General features: G+C 33.0%; 1 protein-coding gene across 1 annotated transcript in view; it reads right to left on the bottom strand.

The window, feature by feature from the left end:
• LOC136978211 (cytochrome P450 3A11-like) overlaps positions 1-23,216 on the bottom strand; it is a 230,304-nt gene that overhangs the window by 7,341 nt on the left and 199,747 nt on the right. Inside the window, exons 4-8 of the mRNA XM_067273869.1 lie at positions 4,147-4,243; positions 3,948-4,079; positions 3,643-3,865; positions 1,844-1,986; positions 812-884 (exon numbers count right to left, since the gene is read on the bottom strand). Coding sequence (XP_067129970.1) covers positions 812-884; positions 1,844-1,986; positions 3,643-3,865; positions 3,948-4,079; positions 4,147-4,243 — 668 coding nt within the window. The remainder of the gene's footprint in view (positions 1-811; positions 885-1,843; positions 1,987-3,642; positions 3,866-3,947; positions 4,080-4,146; positions 4,244-23,216) is intronic.

Here is a 23,216-nt window from a genome sequence, read left to right as displayed (position 1 = left end):
GTTTTTCGACCTATTTATTTAGATCAAGTTCCTATATAGCTAAGTTTCCTGACAGATGAGCTAGACCCGAAGATTTGTAGAAGCTAAGACAATGGGTACTTATTGGGTACTTATGGTTTCTAGTCCACAATCTTTTCATCACTAACTCCTAAACAATCTTTAAGTTAAAACTACTAATCCCAAACTATTGCAATTTAAGGGAGTTTTCCACGAAAAGATCCTTCTTTTTTTGCTTCAGAACATTTTCAATAATCTAGTATATTAGATGCTCTTATTAGATGTAATCATACAAATATATGAAGTAAATACAGAGAATTTTTAAAAATTAATATTATATCGCAAGAAAAAATATTTTAGAATACGACCTTTTACTAGAGACTCTATCGACAATTCTAAAAACTGACTGAATTCTTGAACAGATAGAAATGACTGTTAGCCATGCAATGTAAATAGGCCTCGACTACTGATGTGTACGATGTACAGTACATATTCAGATTGTTTTGTTTTTTCGCTCTGTGAGCACTAAGAAACCTTTTTAATCATATTAATCGTGGGTTCGCCAGGCTTACAATGTGGAGCCAGGTGATGAGATGCGTGGCTTGACGAGGTGATGAGAGGCGAATACTGCAAGACGAGGCCCAACACCGAATATGTCAATTCGGTGTTAGGCCTCGTCTTTTAGTATTTGTATACAATTGTAATGAAAAACATAATCAAACGAAAATAAAGCACAAGTCCAAATAAATTAAAAATTGTATAAGATATCAAAAATGTACTTAAATGACTAGAATAAAAGCATTAAAATAATCACCATGTTTTACATCTACTTTTGAATTATCATCAGAAGCATTCATTAAAAGTTGCAGAATATCATTTCCCTGAATCTGAAATGTTTTAAAACCAAAATTTAAATGAAGAAACAGAAATAACTGAAAAATTGAAAATATATGGGTAAGTCAAAAAGTAACCTTAATATAATCATTAAAAAATTACATATTTAAATCTCATTGTGGTGGCTATAATTTTGACAAGTTGTGTCTTGAAGCATGCAGATTCGATACGTCAGGCATCACATGGACTGCAACATCATCAGATCTTAACAAAGATGGAGCCGCCTTTACAGATATGCTTCAAAGAGGAGCAGTGTGCAGTCATTCAGCTTTTGAGTAATGAAGTTACTGGTCACAAATCATGAGTTCATTACTTTCAGCAAGAGAGTAAGCGAACAAGCAAGGAGTGACGACATTCCATATCACTGAAACCTGAAAATTCATCACGACTCCTTTGGCCGGTAGGGATGATCAGACTTTTCTGGGGCGATAAAGTTTCAATTCTGGAACATTATATGTCCACAGGATTATCATTGAACAGTACAACATATTGTGACTTGCTTCAGAATGTTCAGTTCTGGTAAACTGTTACAGCATGAGAAAGCACGGCCAAACACACACATCTCTGTGACAGTCCAAAAAATATTGGAATCAGTGTATGGCATGTCTTCCACATCCACCTATTCGCCTGACCTTGCACTGAATGATTATCATATTTTTAGACTACTTAAGAAGGTTCTTGATGGCAAATAATTTAGTACAGATAATGAGGTGACAACAGCAGTGCATGAGTGACTGTACAGACAGCCAAAAGATTTTTCTTTGTGGAATTCAAGCAGATAATGAAGCATACCTATTAAACATGGTAGCGATTACGTTGAAAAGTAACGAAGTGTTTTCATTTATACGTATATTTTGTAAACAAAAAGCAATTAAAGTTACTTTTTGACTCATCCTCTTATTTATCAATTCAAAAGACAGAAATTTTTTATGTAATTTAATTTGTTACATACTTGAGGATTTGATTTCCTCAGACAAAGTACATTAAATAAATTTTTATATGCTCCTAGACATGAAGGTCTTCCCAAATAATATGAAATTTTGTCCTTCGCTTCTCTAATCAAAGTAAAAACCGTTGAAAATTCCGGAAAACATACTGTAATTAAACGTGATAAATTAATATGTGAACAGATGTAATTAAAATTTTATATTTAATATTTAGAGTAAAATCAAAATCGTATAGACGAGAGAATCAAATTACATAAATATAATTCTATAAAATACCTAAAATTGGTATAATAACATTAAATTTTATTTAAAGTTATAAGTAAATACGATCAGTAAAAATATTTTTTGTAAATCATTTTATGTAATTCAATTTTCTTCGTTAAACGAAATACCATATTTAAGAAATTATTAATCGCCTAAAATTTTTACATATATTTGAGAGCACGTAAATATCTCCATCATTTTGAACAGTTTCTGCATCAAGAGCATTAAGAAGTTCTTTTAATTATAATTATACTCATTATGGTTTCAGCTAAGCCCACAATGGCAGCGATCGGGTGGTGAGAGACGGGCCTTAATACTAGAATAGATCTCTGTAAGAACCTCCCGAGGCTCATGATTTACACTCAAACCCGAGTCCATACAGTGACAGACTGATGTCGTTATCGCATCAGCCCTCTGGCAGTCGATCAAAGTGTTAGTTTGCATAGTCTCACTTGAAAGCACATAAATAAAAATCAGAAAACTTATGTTAATACCGTTTACATTTATCTAACACAGTTTATTCTAGCAAAATACGGATTTTTTTGTTTTTAACTTCTGTGGTACTTTTAGTCTATTGTTTATATGTTTTAAACAGTATTAAACTCTACTGAAAAAAGTGCAAAGTCGAAATATGAATAAAAAGAGGAGAACCGATGGATTTGAATCATAGTCAGACGAAGAGTGTTAAAATAACCATAATGAATATCGTCTATAATTTTTCATTCATGAAAAAGGCCGTACAGGTTGTGTGTTAAACAAACAAGCAAATATTTATTGTGACATTGTCACATTACCCAATTATTACAAATTGCAGCCCAAAAATTGTAGACCTGTAAATTCCCACTGCCGTCTATCATTCCATAATCTTGAGAACGGAGTTAGAAAAATGGCATTCGAGAACAGGTGTGGATATCCTAGGAGCAGGAGGCCCCGATTAAATATATACGAACGTCCGATACAAAGCAGAAATCATGTTATTTCGATTCAAATTTTCCCCTGAAAAGTGTCAGATAGATGACCGGCACGACTCTATTTCTAGCAGGAAAGACTGATGAATAGGAACAAGACACTACTAATTTGAAGTTGAAAGCATATATTTAAATTAAATAAATTAAAAATATGATTATCAATCAATTATTTATCGTCACAACGACGGCCTGCAATTTTTAACCATATTTTTAATTTATATAGTTTTAATTTATGGTTTCAATCTCAAATTAGTACTGGATTGCCCCTGTACATCATACTTTTCTACTTACTATATATAAACTTCGGAAGTTTCCCTATGTATTCCATACTTGGTCGCAACTTTTATGTATATAACTCCGTTCTGGAGATTAAAGAAAAACAGGCGGACGGATATGCAGACGAACGACAGTGGGTATTTATAGATCTACATTTTTTCAATTTGCAGCCCAATAAATCAAAGTAAACGATGCAATAAAAATTTAAAATAGATGACATTTTTTATGTTTGAAATATCTTAAGCTAATTTACAATAAACTAATTATAAAATTATTAAAACCAAACCTTCACTTACAAGCAAGGGATATAATTGTGTCTTCAAAAGATACATTTGATAATTGTTTAACATCTTCGTGAAACTTTCTGCATATTTCATCTTCATTGTCTTCAACGCCAAAGATATTTAACATGGTAATACCGAAAGCAAATTCGCTAAATAATGCTTTCATTGAAACTAATCCTTTATTTTCTATTTTGCTTAAGAGACGAGTGACAGATTTGTCTAATATTGGTATTATCTAAATTAAATATTTGAAATTATTTCTATTTTAAATTTAAATTCGCTCACAGTCATGTGTATTATTAAATTAATATAACTACTCCTTTCAATTTTCTGCTAGTGAAACTTGAAGACATTATATTGCGAAGTTCTTTCCAATAAATTCCATCAACCACTCCGACTGCTGTTTTTCTGAATGATTTCAATGGTATTCCAGCATCTTCAATAAACCACTAAATAATTTCAAAATTATTAAGTAAATTTATTAAATATCCAATTAATATAATAAAGTATTCATACATCTCTGCCAGATGCATCCATGTGGTTTGCAATCATAAAGTTCTTCATAAAATCCAAATTCGATACGAGAAGAACGGGCTTTGAGCCCTGAAAATATCTGTAACAATCCTAATTAATATTTGCTATTTAATAACAGAAAACGTTAAAAACAATAAATTAATATTTTTACCCAACAACATCTCCGTATTTCTCAATCCATTCGAATGGCATCTTGCAGCTCCCTAAAATTATTAAAAAATGTCATATTTAAATTCATATTAATACAATATTTTGTTTTGCATCAGAATACTGAAATAAAAATTGGAACTATTTTATGAAAATTTATCGAAGAAATATTTAAATTTTAAAATTTTTAAATAGTATATCTGCAGAGAAATGTTTGTTACAGATTCACAATAATCTTATTAAAGGTGTGGAATATTTTCTATCTAAACTTATTGAATAACTGATATGCAACATTTTGTGTTTTATTATCAGGGACACAAATGAACAGAGATTTGCAGCTACTAACACATGAGCATGAAACAGAGTTGGTTATGTGAGAAGCAACTGCATCTGAAGTCAATCCTGCAACTCTCAGGCTTTGGCCTTGTGGCCTGTTAACGGAAATTGCAAAGTATAGACTGACTAGAAAATGTAAGGGTTTAAATTCGAATAGATAGTTTGTCGAGATTAATGGTAAGCTATTTAATGATATACCCGTTCTTGAATTTTGAATGTTGGCATGAAATTTCTTTTAAGTATTTCAGTGGAACGAAACATATCATTTGGAAGGCACAATTGTAAGCTCTAATGTTCTTTAAGAAATGTTTAGTGTCAGGATGAGTCCCATTTAATACTGATAGAAGAGGGGGGCAAAAACAACATCCAGTTTAACTTTTCCAGGAGAGAAGCACATTCCTCGTGATTCATTCTTCCACTTCAGAGCACTGCAGTACCCACATACTTTATCTATAGATCCAATATTAACTGATGAAAGAGTGTCATAAATGAAGATACTTCGGAGCTTTTGGCGCCAAGGAATCATATCATTTCTTGTACGCTCAGATGCACTCTCAGAGACTTACAGAGCCGCTTGCCGTTTTCTCTGAGAACTAAGCCTAGCCTATGTCGAAGACGAGTTCTCTGAATCTCTAGACAGTCTTATTCGTGTACTATTCCTTGAAGATCGGCTTAGTTTTTGTCGTTTCCGAGTAGGCATAATCTTCGCTCACATAAATAAATAAAACTCACGCAAATATAATTAGGTCTAACGAATCACGAACACAATACGTAACGGTTCGAAAAACCAGCCACAAGTACACGAACTGCCTTCTAGCACGACGACGTCACCTTTTTAATGCCTCGAAGAATTTGCTTTCTAACAAATTATTTTTTAATGTCAGTTCTTCGAATATAATAGTAAACTTTAATAATACACCTTTTTTATATATAATCCTTTGACAAGAAGTACTAATTCATATTTCGTCATCTAGTGAAGAAAGAGACGGAGAGAAATTTGTTACGGTTTAATTTAATTAATGTAGATTTTGAGATGATGTGTATCTAAAAACCTTCTCCTGAACCGAAAAATTCGAAATATAAAGTTTGGTTGAAGTACTGTACATTCGGGCGTTTTCCCCGTGATCCGGCAACAAACATTTTGACCTCAACAGTTTTATTTATATAGAATAAGAGAAGAGCTTTAACGCAAGCCTGTACATAGACAATTAAAAATGACTGAAAACTTTAAAAATGAAATCGAAACACTCAAAAAAGAAGTGGTCATAACTGGTATTCCACAAGGATCAGTTTTATAAATAGATTCTTGTGGAACACCACAAGTAGATTAATTTTCGCATGATAAAATACTCGTAATTACATTAGAATCAAAAATAAAGATTTAAAAATATCACGTTTTATGGACGATATTTTACATATACACAAACCTTAAAATAACTTACAGAAGCTACTTTATTCACTCAGCAGACTAATGAATATGTTTTTAACCCAAATTCTTAGCCTATAAAATAAAATGCATAAAAATATCAAATGAACCATTACGATGTATACTGGAACTAGAAGGAAATATCACACATTGCGATTCAAGATTTTAATATTCCGACGTTGTGTTCAACTAGAAAGATAAGACACGAGATAAAAAACAATGCGACAAACAGCCAAAACAACAAAACTTGAAAAATGTCTGAATGACTTCATCTGGAGGAACGAGCACGTACAGTTGAGTACAGGTACGTAGCCTACGTGCTCGTTCCTCCAGTGAGACATAAAACAAAAATTTACAAAAACGTTATTAGACCGACAATGACTTACTCAATCAAAACTAAAGCAAAACACTAAACGAGCTAAAATAATTTAAACAACTAAAATGCGTATACTCCGGAAATTAAAAAACAAAACAAAACAAAACAAAACAAAAATAGATAAAAGTATAAAATGAAGAAATAAGAAAACGATGCAACACAAAAGCAACAAAGAAATGATAATGGAGCAGAATAATAAAATGGAACAGCGTATGAAGAAAAACTAATACAATTAATATATAACTGATACCCGAAAGAAGCAATGAAAATGGGTGAAACCAAAGGAAAGATATAGAGATAGATAGGACTGTTTGAATAACAGCAATCTGGTCACAAAAGATGACACATCTAATTTTTAAGAGAATACGTGTTTTAAAAAAAATCAAAATATCCTACTTTAAAAAGTATTTTTAAGAAAAATATTTTTTGGTTGTAGATATATTATATACTGTATAGTTCATTTCAAATAAACAAATTTTTGTTTTTCAGTTCCCAATTGGGGAAAATGTGATATTAATTAATAATTCTTTCTTTTCATTTATTCTTCTGAAATTGAGTACAGAATCGAAGCATGATCTGATGCGACGATTTTAATAAGATTTTATAATAATATGCATTTCGAGTGTCTGTGGCACTCTCTTCATTCATTAATCTCTATGAAACTACACAATTATATTATTATATGGTTTACTATTTACATTTATCATTTTACTAACCTTAACGAAGTTGCATACATTCCTTCTTGTAATATTTTTCATAGATAAAAGTTTAAGCTACATACAGTTATCTGCTAAAATGTAATTAAGGTATGTAAAATACGTATTAAATGTAAACAGTAAACGGTTATAATAGTTTAATTATCTGAAAACGAGTGCTATAGGCACTTGAAATACGTATTATAATAGTACAATCTTAAATCATTGCATCAGGTCACGCGTTGATTCTTTATTCTATTCCAGAAAAATAAATTAAGAAAGGGACAAAAAATTATCATCGTATAAAATATAACGATTTAAATATTTTTCAGTAAATTTAGTTTTTAAAATTACTATATTACCTTCTTAATAACTTCTTTCATATTTCCAGAAATAAAATTTGGTTTTGGTCCCGGTATGCCTAATTCTATAAAATACGAAAATCGCCTCTTTCTCCATCTAACAAGTGTAAAGGAATTTAGTAATCCAAATAAGTGATAGGATATCCTAATTTTAAAATAATGTGAATTGAAAACCCTTATTTTTATCTCACATAAAATAAAATAATAAGTAGTTTTAATAACACACAAAACATCGAAAAACGAGTTACTGTAAAAACCTGTGTAAACCGGAATTGCACAGAACTGAATATTTTTTCCAGTTTAGCGAGTTTCAGTTTTGAATGGTTTCTTTTTAACATTAAAAAATCGCTCCATTCCGAAGAATTTTTCTCACTTAGGCGGGTTTTGGGTTTAATCAGGTTCCGTTATGGACAGGTTTTCCTGTACAGCTTTAATTTTGAAATAATATTTATATCAAGTTTTTATTGTTTGAAAACTTGAAATACTAATAACGAATTAAAAGCATTAAGCCGATCCTACTGGAGATATGATTCATGACCTCTCTATTTCTCTACTGCATCGTTTAACCAAAGTTTGAAGCATCAATCCCCTAATACATAAATCTCCCCGTAAAGTTTCAGAAATTTTCGACAAAAAGCACAGGAGTTATTAAACTTCAAGAGGGAACAAATCGGCCACAGAAACACGTGGACACTAACATCCATGCTTAAAAACAGAAAAATTCCCGATTTTTTTTTTTTTTTTTAATTATCCGACGTTTCAAGGTTCACTGAGTCCGAAAATGAAAAAATCCCTAGGGGGGTTCATTTTTAACCAATTGCAATTCTTTCCCTCTGTTACATGGTATATAACAGGTCCGGGAAAGTAATTAATGAATTATTGTAAACGTTAATTAAACGAATTAATATTTAAATTCAATTAGCCTTATTATAAATAACAACAAAATACCTCGATATTTTATTTAAATATTTATTTATTTATTTGACTAAAAATAAAAGTAAAACATTAAAATTATTTATTTTTATATAACATATCTAATTATAACTATATACAGTATAATAACTAGCAGGTAAGCCCGGCGTTCCCGGGCAAATAATATGTACAAACATTAAAATTATTAGATTATTTGGTACTTCTAACCCTTCATATTATAGTATTTGATTTATATAACTACAAAAGTTATCTTACGTAAGAATTTATCACACCGAGTGACCAATCTAACACATTTTAAAAATTATTTAAATTGTATACTGTAGAGCAGTGGTTCTTAACCCTTTTAGTGGTCAGCACCCCTTTGAATCTGAAAATAAGCTCTTGCACCCTCTTAAAAAATGTGTGTATATTTTTTATTTAAGAAAAAACATTGATTGCATAAACAAATGCTATGTTTATTTACAATATATATTACTATATAACAGTGGCGTGCCGTCATTGGAAGCGGTGGAAGCGCCGCTTCCACCTTCCAATGACTATCTCTTGTATTATAGTTTCTAAAATATAAATTTTCATATTTTAACATACTTTGAATTAATTAAAATTAATATTTTATTATAACTGCATTATGTATCTTATTACAAATTTCTGTACTACATGTGAAAAAAACGATAAGATTGCTATTGTATATTCGAATATCAGAGCGGAATGGAAGTGCTTACGAGAAGCTTCCACGGCGAGAATAACTGAATGGTGTAAAGCAGCCAGTGGGCATTGGCGCATGCGCTTCACAGAGCACCAACCTCACCTGGTTTAGCTGGTGGAAGCTACACACTTGTAACGCTTCCAACGATTCTATCCCTTAGCCACTGGGTAGGGACCTACTGACTAAGTGAATTGTTTAAGATTTAAAAAGTAAAGAGTATTCAATGTCATTCTTATGTACGTTTTTTTGCAAAGTTATATTTGATTATAATTTTCTTTTAATTATACTGTAATTATATTGACAGATTTTCAGACAAAATCTTTAGAATTTTTATCACTTTTAGATGTTAATAATTTGTATATTATGAAAAACAATTTTTCCAAGCGTGTTTTAATTCTTTAAAGTAAGTAAATTATATAGGAATTTTTTTGATTTATCTAAATTACATAGTGAATCGCAATATTTATATTCGTGTCCGGACTATATCGACAAGTAACTCTTAAACATAAAACATATTATAATTAATGTCGATCCGAACAAAGACGTACTAAAATAATTATATGATTTAATATCATTAATATTTACGGTACCATCTACCGGTGGATCTGCTGAGCGCAATTTTTCGACCACGAAGCAAATTCATACATTGGCCAGGAACACTCGGTGGGAGGAAAAATTGTCATCGCTAGCGTTGCTTTCCATAGAAAAAGAGCTTTTAAATACGTTGATGGAATCGACGACCAGCGACTTTTATGATAAAGTAATTAACGACTTTGCGGAAAAAATCGCCGAATAGAGTTAGTTTATAAAAAATTAAAAAAAAACAAGTTTTTCTATCATTGTTTTTATCATATCAATTTGTATTATGTATGTATTATTGGTATTTTAGAACTAAAATACATAAATTGTTTATTTTTGTCATTTCCAGTATTTGTTTAAAACTTTTATGGAAATGTCATGTACCGGACAGGTCTGACCCGTCACGAAAGACTTGAAAAAACGGTTAATTTAAAGAAAAATTTATTAGTTTAAAAAAACATAGGTAAAAGTCGTTTGTAGTCGGAGACCCATTGTTTACATCAAATTGCCAGACAGAAACCATAAATCGCGAAAGGAAATCGTCCTATGATCGGTGGAAGATCGAATTCGTCTTCGATTTTGACTTTTCTGGCGCTCCAGGTAAGAGTCTCGTTACGTTTAGTAACCAGGGACCAACCACTTGGGTAGCGTGATTGAGGGAGAACGACCAATCAAAATGGACGAAAGAAAGAACGGAGATTGATATAATCTCCGACAATCGAGGACACCTGGCATTCGGTTAACGTTTCGAATAACCAAAACGCGTGTGTCAACGCGCAAAAAAAAAAAAAAAAAAAAAAAAACAGTTTCTCGTCTATTGTGCCAACCTGTAACCCGTGCCACGTCGGACTTAGACCGTGTCCCCGATGCCAACAGAGGAAGTCTCTTCGTGCCCTACAGACTTGTCAACGCCACTGTCCCGGGCCACCTTCGATCGACCATCAAAGAACCACATCGACGCCCAGGATGTTCGAACGGCTGATTGTCCTAAAGCAAACTATTTTGTACATAATATGTGTTTATTTTATGTTTCTTTTTTGTCGGTTTTTGTCAGATACGTCTCTTCCGCTACCACGCACGTACGAATGGACCCTAGACTATCACTGACGAGCAATTAACTGATTGCCCCTGGAAGTCGGCTTTTTACAGAAACACAGCTTCCCTATCATCAAATGTCACGGCACGCCACTGCTATATAACATAAAAAGCAATATTTAAATTTTAATAACTGAGTTGTTGTTGTTTATTCATAATAATTTTATTAAGCGAGGCTCTTTTTTTGAAAGAGCCAAGAGTCATCAGATGCGTTTAAGCGAATACTGGCTTTTGTTTTGATGTGCAAAAGTGCTGAAAATCCCATTTCACAATGTTAGGTGGTAGCAAATGGTAAATGTCTCTAGTGCTGCTCTTGCCAGTTATGGAAAAGCTTCTAACTTTTTACACTAGAACTGTTCTAAGTCTACTTTTTCAAATTCCATTTCCATACGCGCATTACCTTTTTATATTTTTTCTTTAATTTTTGAAATTTCTCTCGCACCCCTGACGGTGCACGCATTCCAGGTTAAGAATCACTGCTGTAAAGGAATAAATAATTTTTAAATGTGTTAGATTGGTGTGATAAAGCTTTACGTAAGATAACCTTTGTAGTTATATAAATCAAATACAGTAGTGAACCGAAAATTGGAATCGCCGGTAATCGGCACGATTTTCAGTCGGACTGTGTCGTGCTGAATCAAACGTTTTTGATACTAAATTTACTTCTAAAGTATAATTTTCATGATTTTATATTCTTCAATATATTTATTTTGTTTGTACAAAATAAAGAAATAATTTTTAACGATACGATAGCCTCGATTATTATTATAAAAATTTTCGTTAGGCTTAAAATCGACGAAAATTCAACACGAAGCGACACGCAACGGAGAAAAATTCAACGCGAAGCGACACGCAACGGAGAAAAATTTGAACATCGGACAGGTTAATATATTTTTTCGTACATAAACCGTAATCGGAACAAATCCCTAACCTGAACAACCCCAGTCCCCAATTGATTCCAATTTTCGGTTCACTACTGTACTATAATATAACAAATATTAAAACGAAAATCGTATAAATAGTTTGGTTATTTTAGCCTACCAGTCTATTTATCACGATACCTGAATGGTAGGAACTGGTACAATTTCATTGGTGAAATAGACAACAATTGAAAATACAATATCCTAATTTTTTTAAGATATCGTATTTTCATCTAATATTAACTGTAACAAACTGTTTCATTCACAGCCGAATATCAAATGATAATCTGCCAACCAATCAAATTTCGCAATAAATAGACTGAATATCGAAACTTGGCACCATCAAAAAGCACTTAAAACGTATTTTGTGCTCGCCATTAACCGCGTATTTTGTAATTTTCCTATTCGAATGCCACCATACCGGTGGGTCCGATAGAAAGAAAGAACTGTTGCAGATGTAGGTTGAAGTCAATTCAACCAAAATTAGTAGTTGCCCTCTCGGCAGAGAGGATGGTCAACGATAACTAATTAATACTTGTCTACTATTAATATCTGAAAAGTGATCCATGTTGGATAGGTTGTGATGACTCCGCACGTGATCCAATTTGCTAACATTAACGTCCAAAAGACTTGATATAAGACTTGTTTAAATATAAAAATTTTTCAAAAATGCGAGAATAATTGTTTTTATGTGATCCCGTAAAAAACTAGTGAAACCAGTTTGAAAAAGTAAAGGTCAGCAAAAATATCTAAGTAAAGAAAACTTTTGAAACTTGTGGCATAAGAATACTGGAAGCAAATTTAACAGTAAGACTCAACATGTGTATAAAGTGCACATTAAACAGAGTATAACTACAGAATATTTTGAACGAAGCAATGTCGCCATGATACTAAAGAGGAAAAATAAACATCGGCATAGAATAAGACTTTGAGCACTACTTTGTGTCTTAAAATCGTTGCACGTACTGTACAGTACATTGATCTGGCTGAACGTTAGAACATTTTAAGCAGTATCAGTTAAAGAAGTTTGGGGTAATGGGTTTATGAGTTACTAAGGGAAGATGAAATCAGGGGAGGGGGCGGATGTAGTTAAGCATGTTCACCTGAATATCGCGTTTATAGGAAAAGTATTAAAATTGGTTTGGTTTATTTATACGCGGCAACGTGACATGTGAGCGTTCTGCCAAATAGAATGCGTCCCGAAAAGACTTTTCTGTAAAGCTGACCTCAGTGTAAGTGTTACTAACGCGAAGGAAATCCAGAAAACTCCACGTGGCCAGTTCGATGACCATGCGCAAACCCAAGACCTGTGTTCGGTGATTCAATCCACTCTGTTACTGGAGAGTGCTTATTGGGCTGCAATTTGTAAAAATTGTAGACCTATAAATTCTCACTGTCGTCCGACCGTCGCAGTCCTTCCTTAATCTCGAGATCGGAGTTAGATGAAAGTGGAGACCAGACGTGGAAAGCATAAGAGGAAGAGAACCAGATTAATCTTATTCCAGCCTAAACATAAAAATATTTTTCGAAACGGAGCAACTTTCTATGTTAAAAAAGAACCTGTTCAAAACCCAAATCTGCCACACGCAAAATATTCGGTATTGTGCGTTTCCGGTTACGTAGGTTTTACTGTATATTTTATTTAGCCCACAAAAAAAGACGTATAGAAGTAATGTCGGTAGGATTTACCATTTGTATTAAATATATACAATATTTTTTATGTAGCCGTAACACCAATAGTATTCTCAAACACAGCGCTCTTATGATATACTAACTTTTATCACATGCAGGTGCACAGTGCATATCTAACGAGTAAGATTGAACGTGATTGAAATTAATAAATAATTATACAGATGTAAAATTTGTGTTATTGTCATTATTTTCCATTTATGTCTTTCAGAGCAGCTTATTAACGTTAGGATTTATCGCCTTGGCCGAAACAAAACTGATATTTGTGCAAGTAGGAAAAAAAAATCTTAGAATAACGTCTGTTTATTGTTTAATGTTTATATTTTCAATTTTTATTTAGGGCTTATCGTTTTGAAGTATTTATGATAAACAGGAAGTACTGTACATATAGTAATAAAGTCATCAAGTTTATATATTTTGCCGATATACACGTACAGTATTGTGAATTGAACGGGAAATATACGAATAGTACAGAATTTTTATATTTTCACAGTGTTTATCAGTTTATTGTATTAAATTTTATCTATTGTTACCTTTATTTTTTTCCAAAAATAGACTTGCTCCTTTTGAAAGAGTAAATATAGAGTGTATATGGGGGTGTATATATATATATATATATATTTACTTACCCTCATGGAGTGTATATATACAGTATAACCCCATATAGAGTGTATATATATATATATATTATAACCTATACATATATATAATTCTAAATCCTAAAATTTTCAATAATTTATCGATAATTTATATTTTGAAGTATACAGTAATTAAAATTGATAAGTTTCTGTAATGTTATTTAATAAGATTTTAAAATTACTTACCTGTACCAGAAGGCAAAAGGAATAATCAGAAGAAACAATAAATTTACAATTAAATACATTGTATTAACTGATTACTACGATTTATATTTTCAACTATAAAGAATTTGATTAAAGAAAAAATAAATATTTGTATTTAATTAGCACTTTTTTAAATGAACTCTCTTCGCTTTTCTGAACGTATAGTTTTGTGAAACTTGTGAAAAACATTAAATAGGTCAAATGAAGGCAAAAAGTCACGCTGCTGTTTAATTAGTTAGATTAATTTTTCCAAGGTTATCAACGAGAAATATCTTTTAAAGCTTGATTAAACTTAATTTATCGCCAATGGATAACTTGTATACAGGGTGGGCCAGCGAAAACGAAACGGCAGTGTTCGAGTTCGTCCAAGCAAATCGCTCGGACAGGTCGATTTTACTCTCGAGGGGACATCTTATGCAATAAAGTTTTTGCGAATCTGAATATTAACTAAACAAACATTTTTTTCGAAATAAATGTTTGTTTAGTTAATACAAAATAAATGAGTTTTTAAAATTTTTTGTTGTCTGTTGCATTCAGAATCGCAAAAACTTTATTGCAAAAGATGTTCCCTCGAGAATAAAATCGACCTGTCCGAGCGATTTGCTTGGACGAACACGAACACTCTGCCGTTTCGTTTTCGCTGGCCCACCCTGTATATACAAAGTTAAAAACTGATTAATATTATTAGAATAAACACTACGTTTATATATTTTTTATGGAAGGTTTTTTCTTATTGAATTATTAAAATGTCTTAATAAAATTATATAAAACTATTTACTAAATATAAGAGTGATTAACAGTAGAATTTAATTGATATAATAAGCATAAAAAACGAGTTAAAAATAGTTCAAAATATTAACATTTTTAAATATCTTTAACTATTATAAAATGGCAAAAAGCTCAATTTTGAAGGTAGAGAGAGTTTTATAAATATAAAAAATTGTAAATGCTAATAACGAGTAAAATCATCGTTAAGTCCGACCCTACTGGAAATACACACGATCCCATTATCTCCTCTCCTCGACTTTTAATTATTAAAATTTAATACATTAATCTCCCTAATGCACAAACCTCCTTACAAAATTTTAGAAATTTTCGACAAAAGCACAAGAGTTGTTAAACTTCAAAGAGGGTGAAAAAAATTGTGCCCCACCACACAAACATCCATACATACAGAAATTACCCTTAAATCTTTTTTTTTTTTTTTTTTTTTTTTTTTTAAATTTCTAGACGTTTTAAGATTCCTTGAGTCCAAAAATGTAAAAAATTTTTGACCTATCGCCTTACTATGCCTCTATTATATATAACAGCCGAAAAAATAATTACATATAATAAAGTATTAAAATAAAAAATTTAAAATGAGATAAATTACTTTTTATTTATATAGAGATAAAATGATAAAAATTGAAAACGAAGTTACTAAAAGAATATAAATTATCAATTAATAGATAAAGTTTTATCTAATATCGCCATCTGTTATAATAACGTCCAGGTACAATTTAAAACCTTAATAATTTTGCTTTTACAGTACATAAGATTGAAAAACACTGTAAAAAATTTGAAAGCTTAAATCATACTGTTTTATTTTAATCCACAGTAAAACATTTTAACGTAGTTGCTCGGTGATTTTTTGAATTGCATTTGTCAATATCATATAGTTTCAGAGTGTACAGTACACTAGAGTTGATTAGGAATATCCCAGTACCAGAAAAGTATCGATACCGGGCAGTATCAGTATTGGATATAGAAACTGCCAATCTTGGCAGCTGTCGTGGTTCAGTCTGTCCTGTCACCTTTCAGTAGTTTTATTGCAGAGAAGCTATACCTATCTATTTTTTGCACGGTGGATACGTTCCAAAGAACGCCTTGTAAAAAATGTCTGGTATAAATGTACATTATACACATCCCGTATGAAAATGCTTTATTTGATCCTCAGCTTCGATGGCACGAAAAAATAAGCGATTTACAAAAGAAACACGAGTTATTTTATTCTAACATCACTTACCGTTAGCATTATTCGTACGTATATATAGTAAACACAAGGTAGCATAGAAAACATAAAATCGACATACAGCATTCTCTGATGACGGTAAAAATAGTACTATATTGTGCTTAAAAAAGAAAAACTTAACTATTGATTTCAACAATTTTAACGAAAAGTTAAATTTAAAAATATTTAAATAAATTGTTTTTTCCTTGTAAAATATCAATCGCCAAAAAGAGGATTAGTTTTCTTTTGTTAATCGCGTTATTTCAAAATCGCGTAAAATGGACCGCGTAGAAATAGATATGTGTTCTATACTGATCACATTGAAGGCGATTGGGCCTCAGACCAGTAATTAATATTCTGTTGTTTACTCCAGGGAATTGAATCCATGCTATATTGTTCAGTCAGTACGTCAGTTTGCACTCGTATGATGTCATACGTACATAAAAGCAGCCTCAGATCTACAGTCCTGTTAATGGGCTCTGTGGGTTTTACTATACATGGAATGGAAATCACTGATGAAGAGGTAAAACAGTGTCTTTACATTGAAAGTTTTTAGTTGTGTTCAAATTTTATAAATGTCTGTGCAAACAAGTATATACAAATTAAAGCTGATCCTAAATATCATTGAAATCAAGTTGATTAACAAACAAAAGTATGGTTAACTAAATATTTATTTATAAATATTAATCAGAACTCTAAGCGTATATGGATTTGGAAATAAAATCGGACACAATACATTTATTCTTTTTTGGTCATTACAATTTCTCGTATAAGTTCATCTTAACCGAAAATAGCGTAAAATTTCATTTCGGTTTCTGATTCGGCTGCAAAATCCGGTTTCGAATTAAATGATTACATTTCTTACCTGTCTATAAAACGATGCAACGATACCAGATCCGATACCCGAGGAAAAGTATCGACACCGGTATCGTTATCGGACCAAAAGTATCGAGTACAAAAGTACTTGATGTAGAAGGAAGTATCGATATGGTATTGGTATCGGCAGTAACGGAACGTCCTGATGTTGACATAAGCTTATTAAAGATACACAATGAGTAGGTCAGGCGCTAGAGCGTATGCCGCCCGGGACACGACATGTATTTGACGCCCCTTCTCCCCCTATAAAAAAATTTTAAAAATTTGTTTTGAAATGCCATAGCAATTAGAAGTGTTCCTTTAATCAATATTCAATTTGCGCCGTGCAATATAAATCAAAATAAATAAAAATTTTTTAAAAAATTATACGCTGAAAAATTTTATATAAATTTATGATTTTTGTCCATACCGTAGTGCTGGCCCAGGGCTTTATGAAAAACTGGTCCCTATTTGGGTGTTACACAGGTGAAAAAACCCTGGAAAACTCATCGTGGCGGTCTATAGGTTAAACGACTCAGTTCAAAGAAAAAAAAATTGTGATATTGCAAGTTAATATTCATTGTTGATTGTTAATTATTGCTTCTTTAAAAAGAAATATGCAAGTCGTAAGTAGGCTTAATGCATGATTATAAAACAGTACAAAATATTGGAGATGGATTGTGCGTGGAGGTAACACAAACTTAAATGACCTCGATTATCAAGGTCATTTAAGGCGTGAATCCGTCTTTGTGTTATCAGAGGAAGGGTAAGATGTAAATGAAATGAATAACATTTACATCTGACCCTTCTTAAAGTCTTACTGGTTATCACATTCCAATTCATATCCATCAGGTCAGGCGGCGATGTACTGGAGTCGGCGTTGACGCTTTCCGTTTTTTGCTAACTCTTTACAATCTGTATCGTTCGGAATTAGTCAATTTGAGCTTTTCTGGTTCCGTTTGAATTTTTATTTTCAATGATTTACATTTCTGTGCATACTTCCTTTGAAATTTCGTCGACAATAAGAAAATTTTCTTTAACTCTGCATACTCATAGGCTCATAATTTTTTCGAAATTCTATTTTATCGGTTATTATTGCTAAATAATATTGTAGATTCTGTTATTCTCTACAAATAGATACAAATTTAAGGTTTTATCTTTTTACGAGCCAAAGTTACACTTCCTAAACACCACGCCTTGTCTTCATTTTCACTATTCACGTGCAAGCACTACCCCTCCCTCACGCCGCTGCACACTTCCACTACCCACCATTTTAGATAAGAAGTTTTCATAGAGACTCCTCTATACTGGACTAAATTTAAAGACGATTAAAATAATTATTAAAATAATTAAATACTTAAATAATAATTAAATAATAATTAAAACTCAGATTTTAAATTCTGTTTAAAGATCCTTTCCAACATGTATACATTGAAAATTATTAATGTTTAGAATTGCACACAGACTTCATAATCACTATGAACATAGTTTTATTGTCAATTTTTATATTAACATATTACGAACAAAATGCTTTATTCAGGCTATTTAAAGCCAAGAAGTCCCATTTCCTTATATAACAAAACTTAAAAAGCAATTTTGTAAATTTTATGTTACATTAGAAATTGCAAAACTTTCTGATTGCTTCCGTTGTAATCAGCTTTGCACGTGTCAAATAGTTTATATTCTAGTTTATTTTATCAGCCAACAAGAAAATAATTTATTCGTTATGATTAAATAAGTGATATAAAATTAAGATTATAAACATTTATATTTTCAATACGTTAAGTATCAAAATACAATGCTTGGAAAAAATATTTTTCAAAATATAAATAACTAGTAGGGAAGCCTGGCGTTGCCCGGGAAAAGATAAGTACAAATATTAAGATTATTAGATTATTTCGTACTTCTAACCCTTCTTGCATATTATATTATAGTATTTGATTTTAAATCTAACATATTTAAAAAATTCTCTAAATAGTGTATAGTAAGGAAGAACATTTTTAAAATGTGCTAGATTGGTCAATCGGTGTGATAAGAACTTACGTAAGATAACCTTGTAGTTACATAAATCAAATACTATGATATAACAAATATTAAAACGAAAACCATATAAAGAGTTTGGATATTTCAGTCTACCATTTGTCATCTTTATGGTGGATGGTACGAAATGGCACAATTTCATTAGCCAAATAAACACCAATTGAAAATACGATATCTAAAACTATTTAAGATATATTGTTTTCTAATGCAAATTTGTCTAATGTTATGATTTCGATCTCTCGAATAAATTGTTTTTCCTCCACGAAGTTTGGTTCCTCCTGAATAATTTCGGAACCATCGATTTCGACTCGACGAAAGGATTCGTTTGGTGTGATATTTGTGAGAATGGATGGATCCATTTTTTCACGTCGATTCGGTGAGTTTTTGTGTTTTTCGCAGCATTCACAGCTACATTGTTTTCCTTATAACAACCGTTAATGTTTCTAACGGTCTTAATGGTTTTCTTTTTATGATGGATTACACATTTGTGATTGGAATTTAGTAAAAATTTTGTGTTTTTGTGGTGCCTTTTGTGGATTACTTCAATAATGATTTCTGCAGGACTAGAATGATAGATTTACCTCTTGGATTATTTTAGGATTTTCCTTGGATTATTACTGGATTAGTACGGTCTGCGATTCCCAAGAGGTGTCTTCCTCTTGTTAAAATAATTTTATTCAGAAGTCTATCGAAAAAGAGCAACTGCTGGAGGCAATCTTTGAGGCTGAGATACTGTACGCGTCTACAGTCAATGTGGTGGAGATCACGTATAGAAAGACTGTCAAAAGAAATCTGAAGAACCAAGCAGTGTTAACTTTATTTGAGAGTAACTTGCCACACACAACCATAACGCATTGGAGAGAGTCTGTCCCGTTCTTCCTCGGGTTAAAACTCAACTGCTCTGAAGAATAGACTATGGATTGTAATGACAACACTAGTACTAGTTTCCATAACTCAAAAGTTTGGATTGTTCAAGTGAATCTCGGACGGGCTATCACTGCAAGTCTTTAGCTATGTCAAGCAATGGCGCACTCAAAATTTAATCTTGGAGAGCCGAGTTAAACGGATGAAAGCATTTTTAATGAAAATTCAATAAATTTCTACCTTATGTGTGACGTTAAGATACAAGTAATGAAAGACACGTCATAATATAAATAAGAAATGAATTTTAAGCAATAAAAATTTTTGGAGAATTCCTTTTACTTTAGTGGTGCCAGGACCCTTGGTTCTTTTTCTGGATGCGCCATTGATGTCAAGAGATGAAACACTGATATCGCTCTTATTTAGGAGCTCTTTTCCGCAGCAAAAGAGTGACGATTTTTTGCACCAGAGACAATAATATTCAGTCGTGAATGACAGCCTTGGACTGCAGATATCATATCTACCTCTGATCTGGTCTTCATCTCCCATCCTAAGTTCTGTTCTACCAATTCAATGTGTATGTATCGAGATAAAGTTTTTAGACTACAATAATCGTCTTTAACGTATATTGGTCAAGAAGTTCTAGCATCCTGGATGCACTTCAGGATCTCGATGCTGCTATGTGCCAATTTCAAGAAACTCAATTTTTGATTGTTAGAGATTTCAATGCACACTGGCTCATGTGAGGGCGATCGTAGGGTCGACCGAGGAAAGGATTTGGAAGATTTCATCGCTGCTCATGGCCTTCTCCTGCTTGATGACCCGAACTCTTCGCCTACTTTTTTCACAAAAAACGATGAAGCATGGATTGATCTTACTATGTGCTCCATTGGTCTCTGTGCTTTTGTGCAAAATTGGAATTCTGGACGGTCGACAGTCTCTCTGATGATGAATATCTTATATATAATTTTTACTTTATTGACAGACAAAATGAAGAGAGCTTAATCATTCAATGTCAAGTCTACCAATTAGTGCAAGTTCCTGGGATATTTGACCCGGCGTTGAAGAATTACCTGTAGCAGTACGATCGAGGAAGTCGGCTCGTTCGTTGCCCGAAGTGTCCTTGTGTCCCCTTATCGAGTTAATGAAGAATCAATTGGAAGTCTTCAGAATAGTGGTGAAAATGTCTCTGGTGATTGGATGTGTACTGTCTTTGTTTTCCAGTATGTCAATGATTGGAGGCTATTGGAGAGGGCAGGAATGGATCTGTTAATGAAGTTGTTGTTACTCCAATTTATGGCCATTCCACATTTTCAAGATGGCAGCCTACCGCTCCGGGTTTCCCATAACGGTAGGCTGCCATCTTGACCGCTCGGCCATCCAGCCTTGAGTTTAGGAGACTGTTTCACAAGGCCCAGCACGGCTTTAGATGTCAAAAAGGAGCTGTTGACGCTGTACTGAATCTCTCAGAATGTATAAAAGACATGCTCCAAGATTATAAGTAAATTTTTGGTATTAGCTTAGACTTGAAAAACGCGTTTAACTCGGCTTGTTGGCAACGGATTCTTCGACAGTACTTTTTGAAAACGTGTCCAAGAAAATTTTTATTCTCAGGACAAATTATTTTGAAGACAGAAAGGCCATATTTTCTGTAGGACATCTTTCCTTTTCAACGTACTGTATTATGCAAGTAACTGACCACACTGATATGATTTTTAATACTCTTCTTCATGATGCCAAGAACAGATGAGTTTCGGATTTGAGGCCGTAAACTCAATTTACGACTGTTTTTTTTTATTTTTTACTTATTATCTGTATCGGTCTGTTGTGTGGGGTAAACTAGTCCTGAATTCGCCCAATTATCAGCGTCTGAGATCCGCGCAGCGGCATTTACTTATTTGTCTTACATGATGCTACAGAACTGTCTCTAATGTTACGTTGCCGGTAATTACCGAGAAATTCCCTATTCATCAGCAGATCCAAATGGCTAGAAAGCATTTTTGGGTATCCAAGGATAGGAGTACGGACATCAACGGGATTCTCTTCGACGCACCCTCTTTTGAGGTCAAAAGAACTATTGCTGACTTGCCAAATCCAGCACTTAGAAAGGGACCAGCTCCTGGACAAGAAACAGTAGATATTGAAACATTTACTTATGGCCCGAAAACACAAAAGAGCATTGAAAGTGCATGTGTAATTTTCGACAGAGGAAGAGAAACCCATATTGAGACTTGTATGCTTCATCCGAAATGCTCGCTATCCTGATGGCCATAAATTAGAGTAACAACAACTTCATCAACAAATTCATTCCTGCCTTCTCCGATAGCGCTACAATCGTTGCCACACTGGAAGACAAAGACAGTACACATCCAATCTTCAGAGACATTCTTACCGCTATTCTGGGGACTTCCAATTGATTCTCCATTAACTGGATCAGGGGACAGAGGGCACTTCGGGCAACAAACTGACTGACTTTCTCGATCGTACTGCTACAGGTAATTATTCAACTCCTTCGGCATACAACCATCTCTCCGTTTCGATACTGAAATACTTTCTTCGGTACAATGCTGTCGATGCTTGACAGTGTGAGTGGGAAACGGTCGCCGAGGGACAGTTTTTTCTGAATAGACTTAACAAAAAATGGAACAAACTTGATCACGGACTGTAAAGTATTGGCCTTTTAGCAGAGGGAACAAAATAAGCGTGACCTTGTCAATTGGACCCACGTGTGGTCGGGTAATATACCACTTGTAAGGTGTTGACTTGTAAACAGAGGGAAAACAAAGGAAGCACCGACTTTCTCAATTGGACCCACGTGTGTTCAGACGATAGACCGCTTGCCATATGGTAAACTACTAAACGTAAACAAGTGGCGGACGTTAATGTAAGCTCCAGTCTCGTCCGATAACAGCGGACCTAGGTGTAACTATTCACGAAAGAACGGTTCGTGATTAGTCAGAAGTTTCCGTCCAAAATACCTTAAATTGCAGAGCAAACGGGAAAGGGAGGAAAGAAAGGCAAGAGACTGGTAACACGGTAGTCTTAGGCACTTGGGAAGCCCGCTGAGCTTAGAGAGAGCGTACTCTTTTGGTAAACATCTCAGGGACGGGTAAGTGCGGAGAATGGACTGCCCGTGCAGCTGAGCCAACTCCACAAGCTGACTGAGATCTCTCTAAAGTTTAATAGTTCCTGGAAGCTAA

This window comes from Centruroides vittatus, unplaced genomic scaffold, assembly GCF_030686945.1.
Source record: "Centruroides vittatus isolate TY-2023 unplaced genomic scaffold, ASM3068694v2 contig_5, whole genome shotgun sequence".
In the NCBI taxonomy this organism is placed as follows: domain Eukaryota; kingdom Metazoa; phylum Arthropoda; class Arachnida; order Scorpiones; family Buthidae; genus Centruroides; species Centruroides vittatus.
Note: the sequence above shows the minus strand (reverse complement) of the source record. Positions and strands in the feature narration are given on the sequence as shown.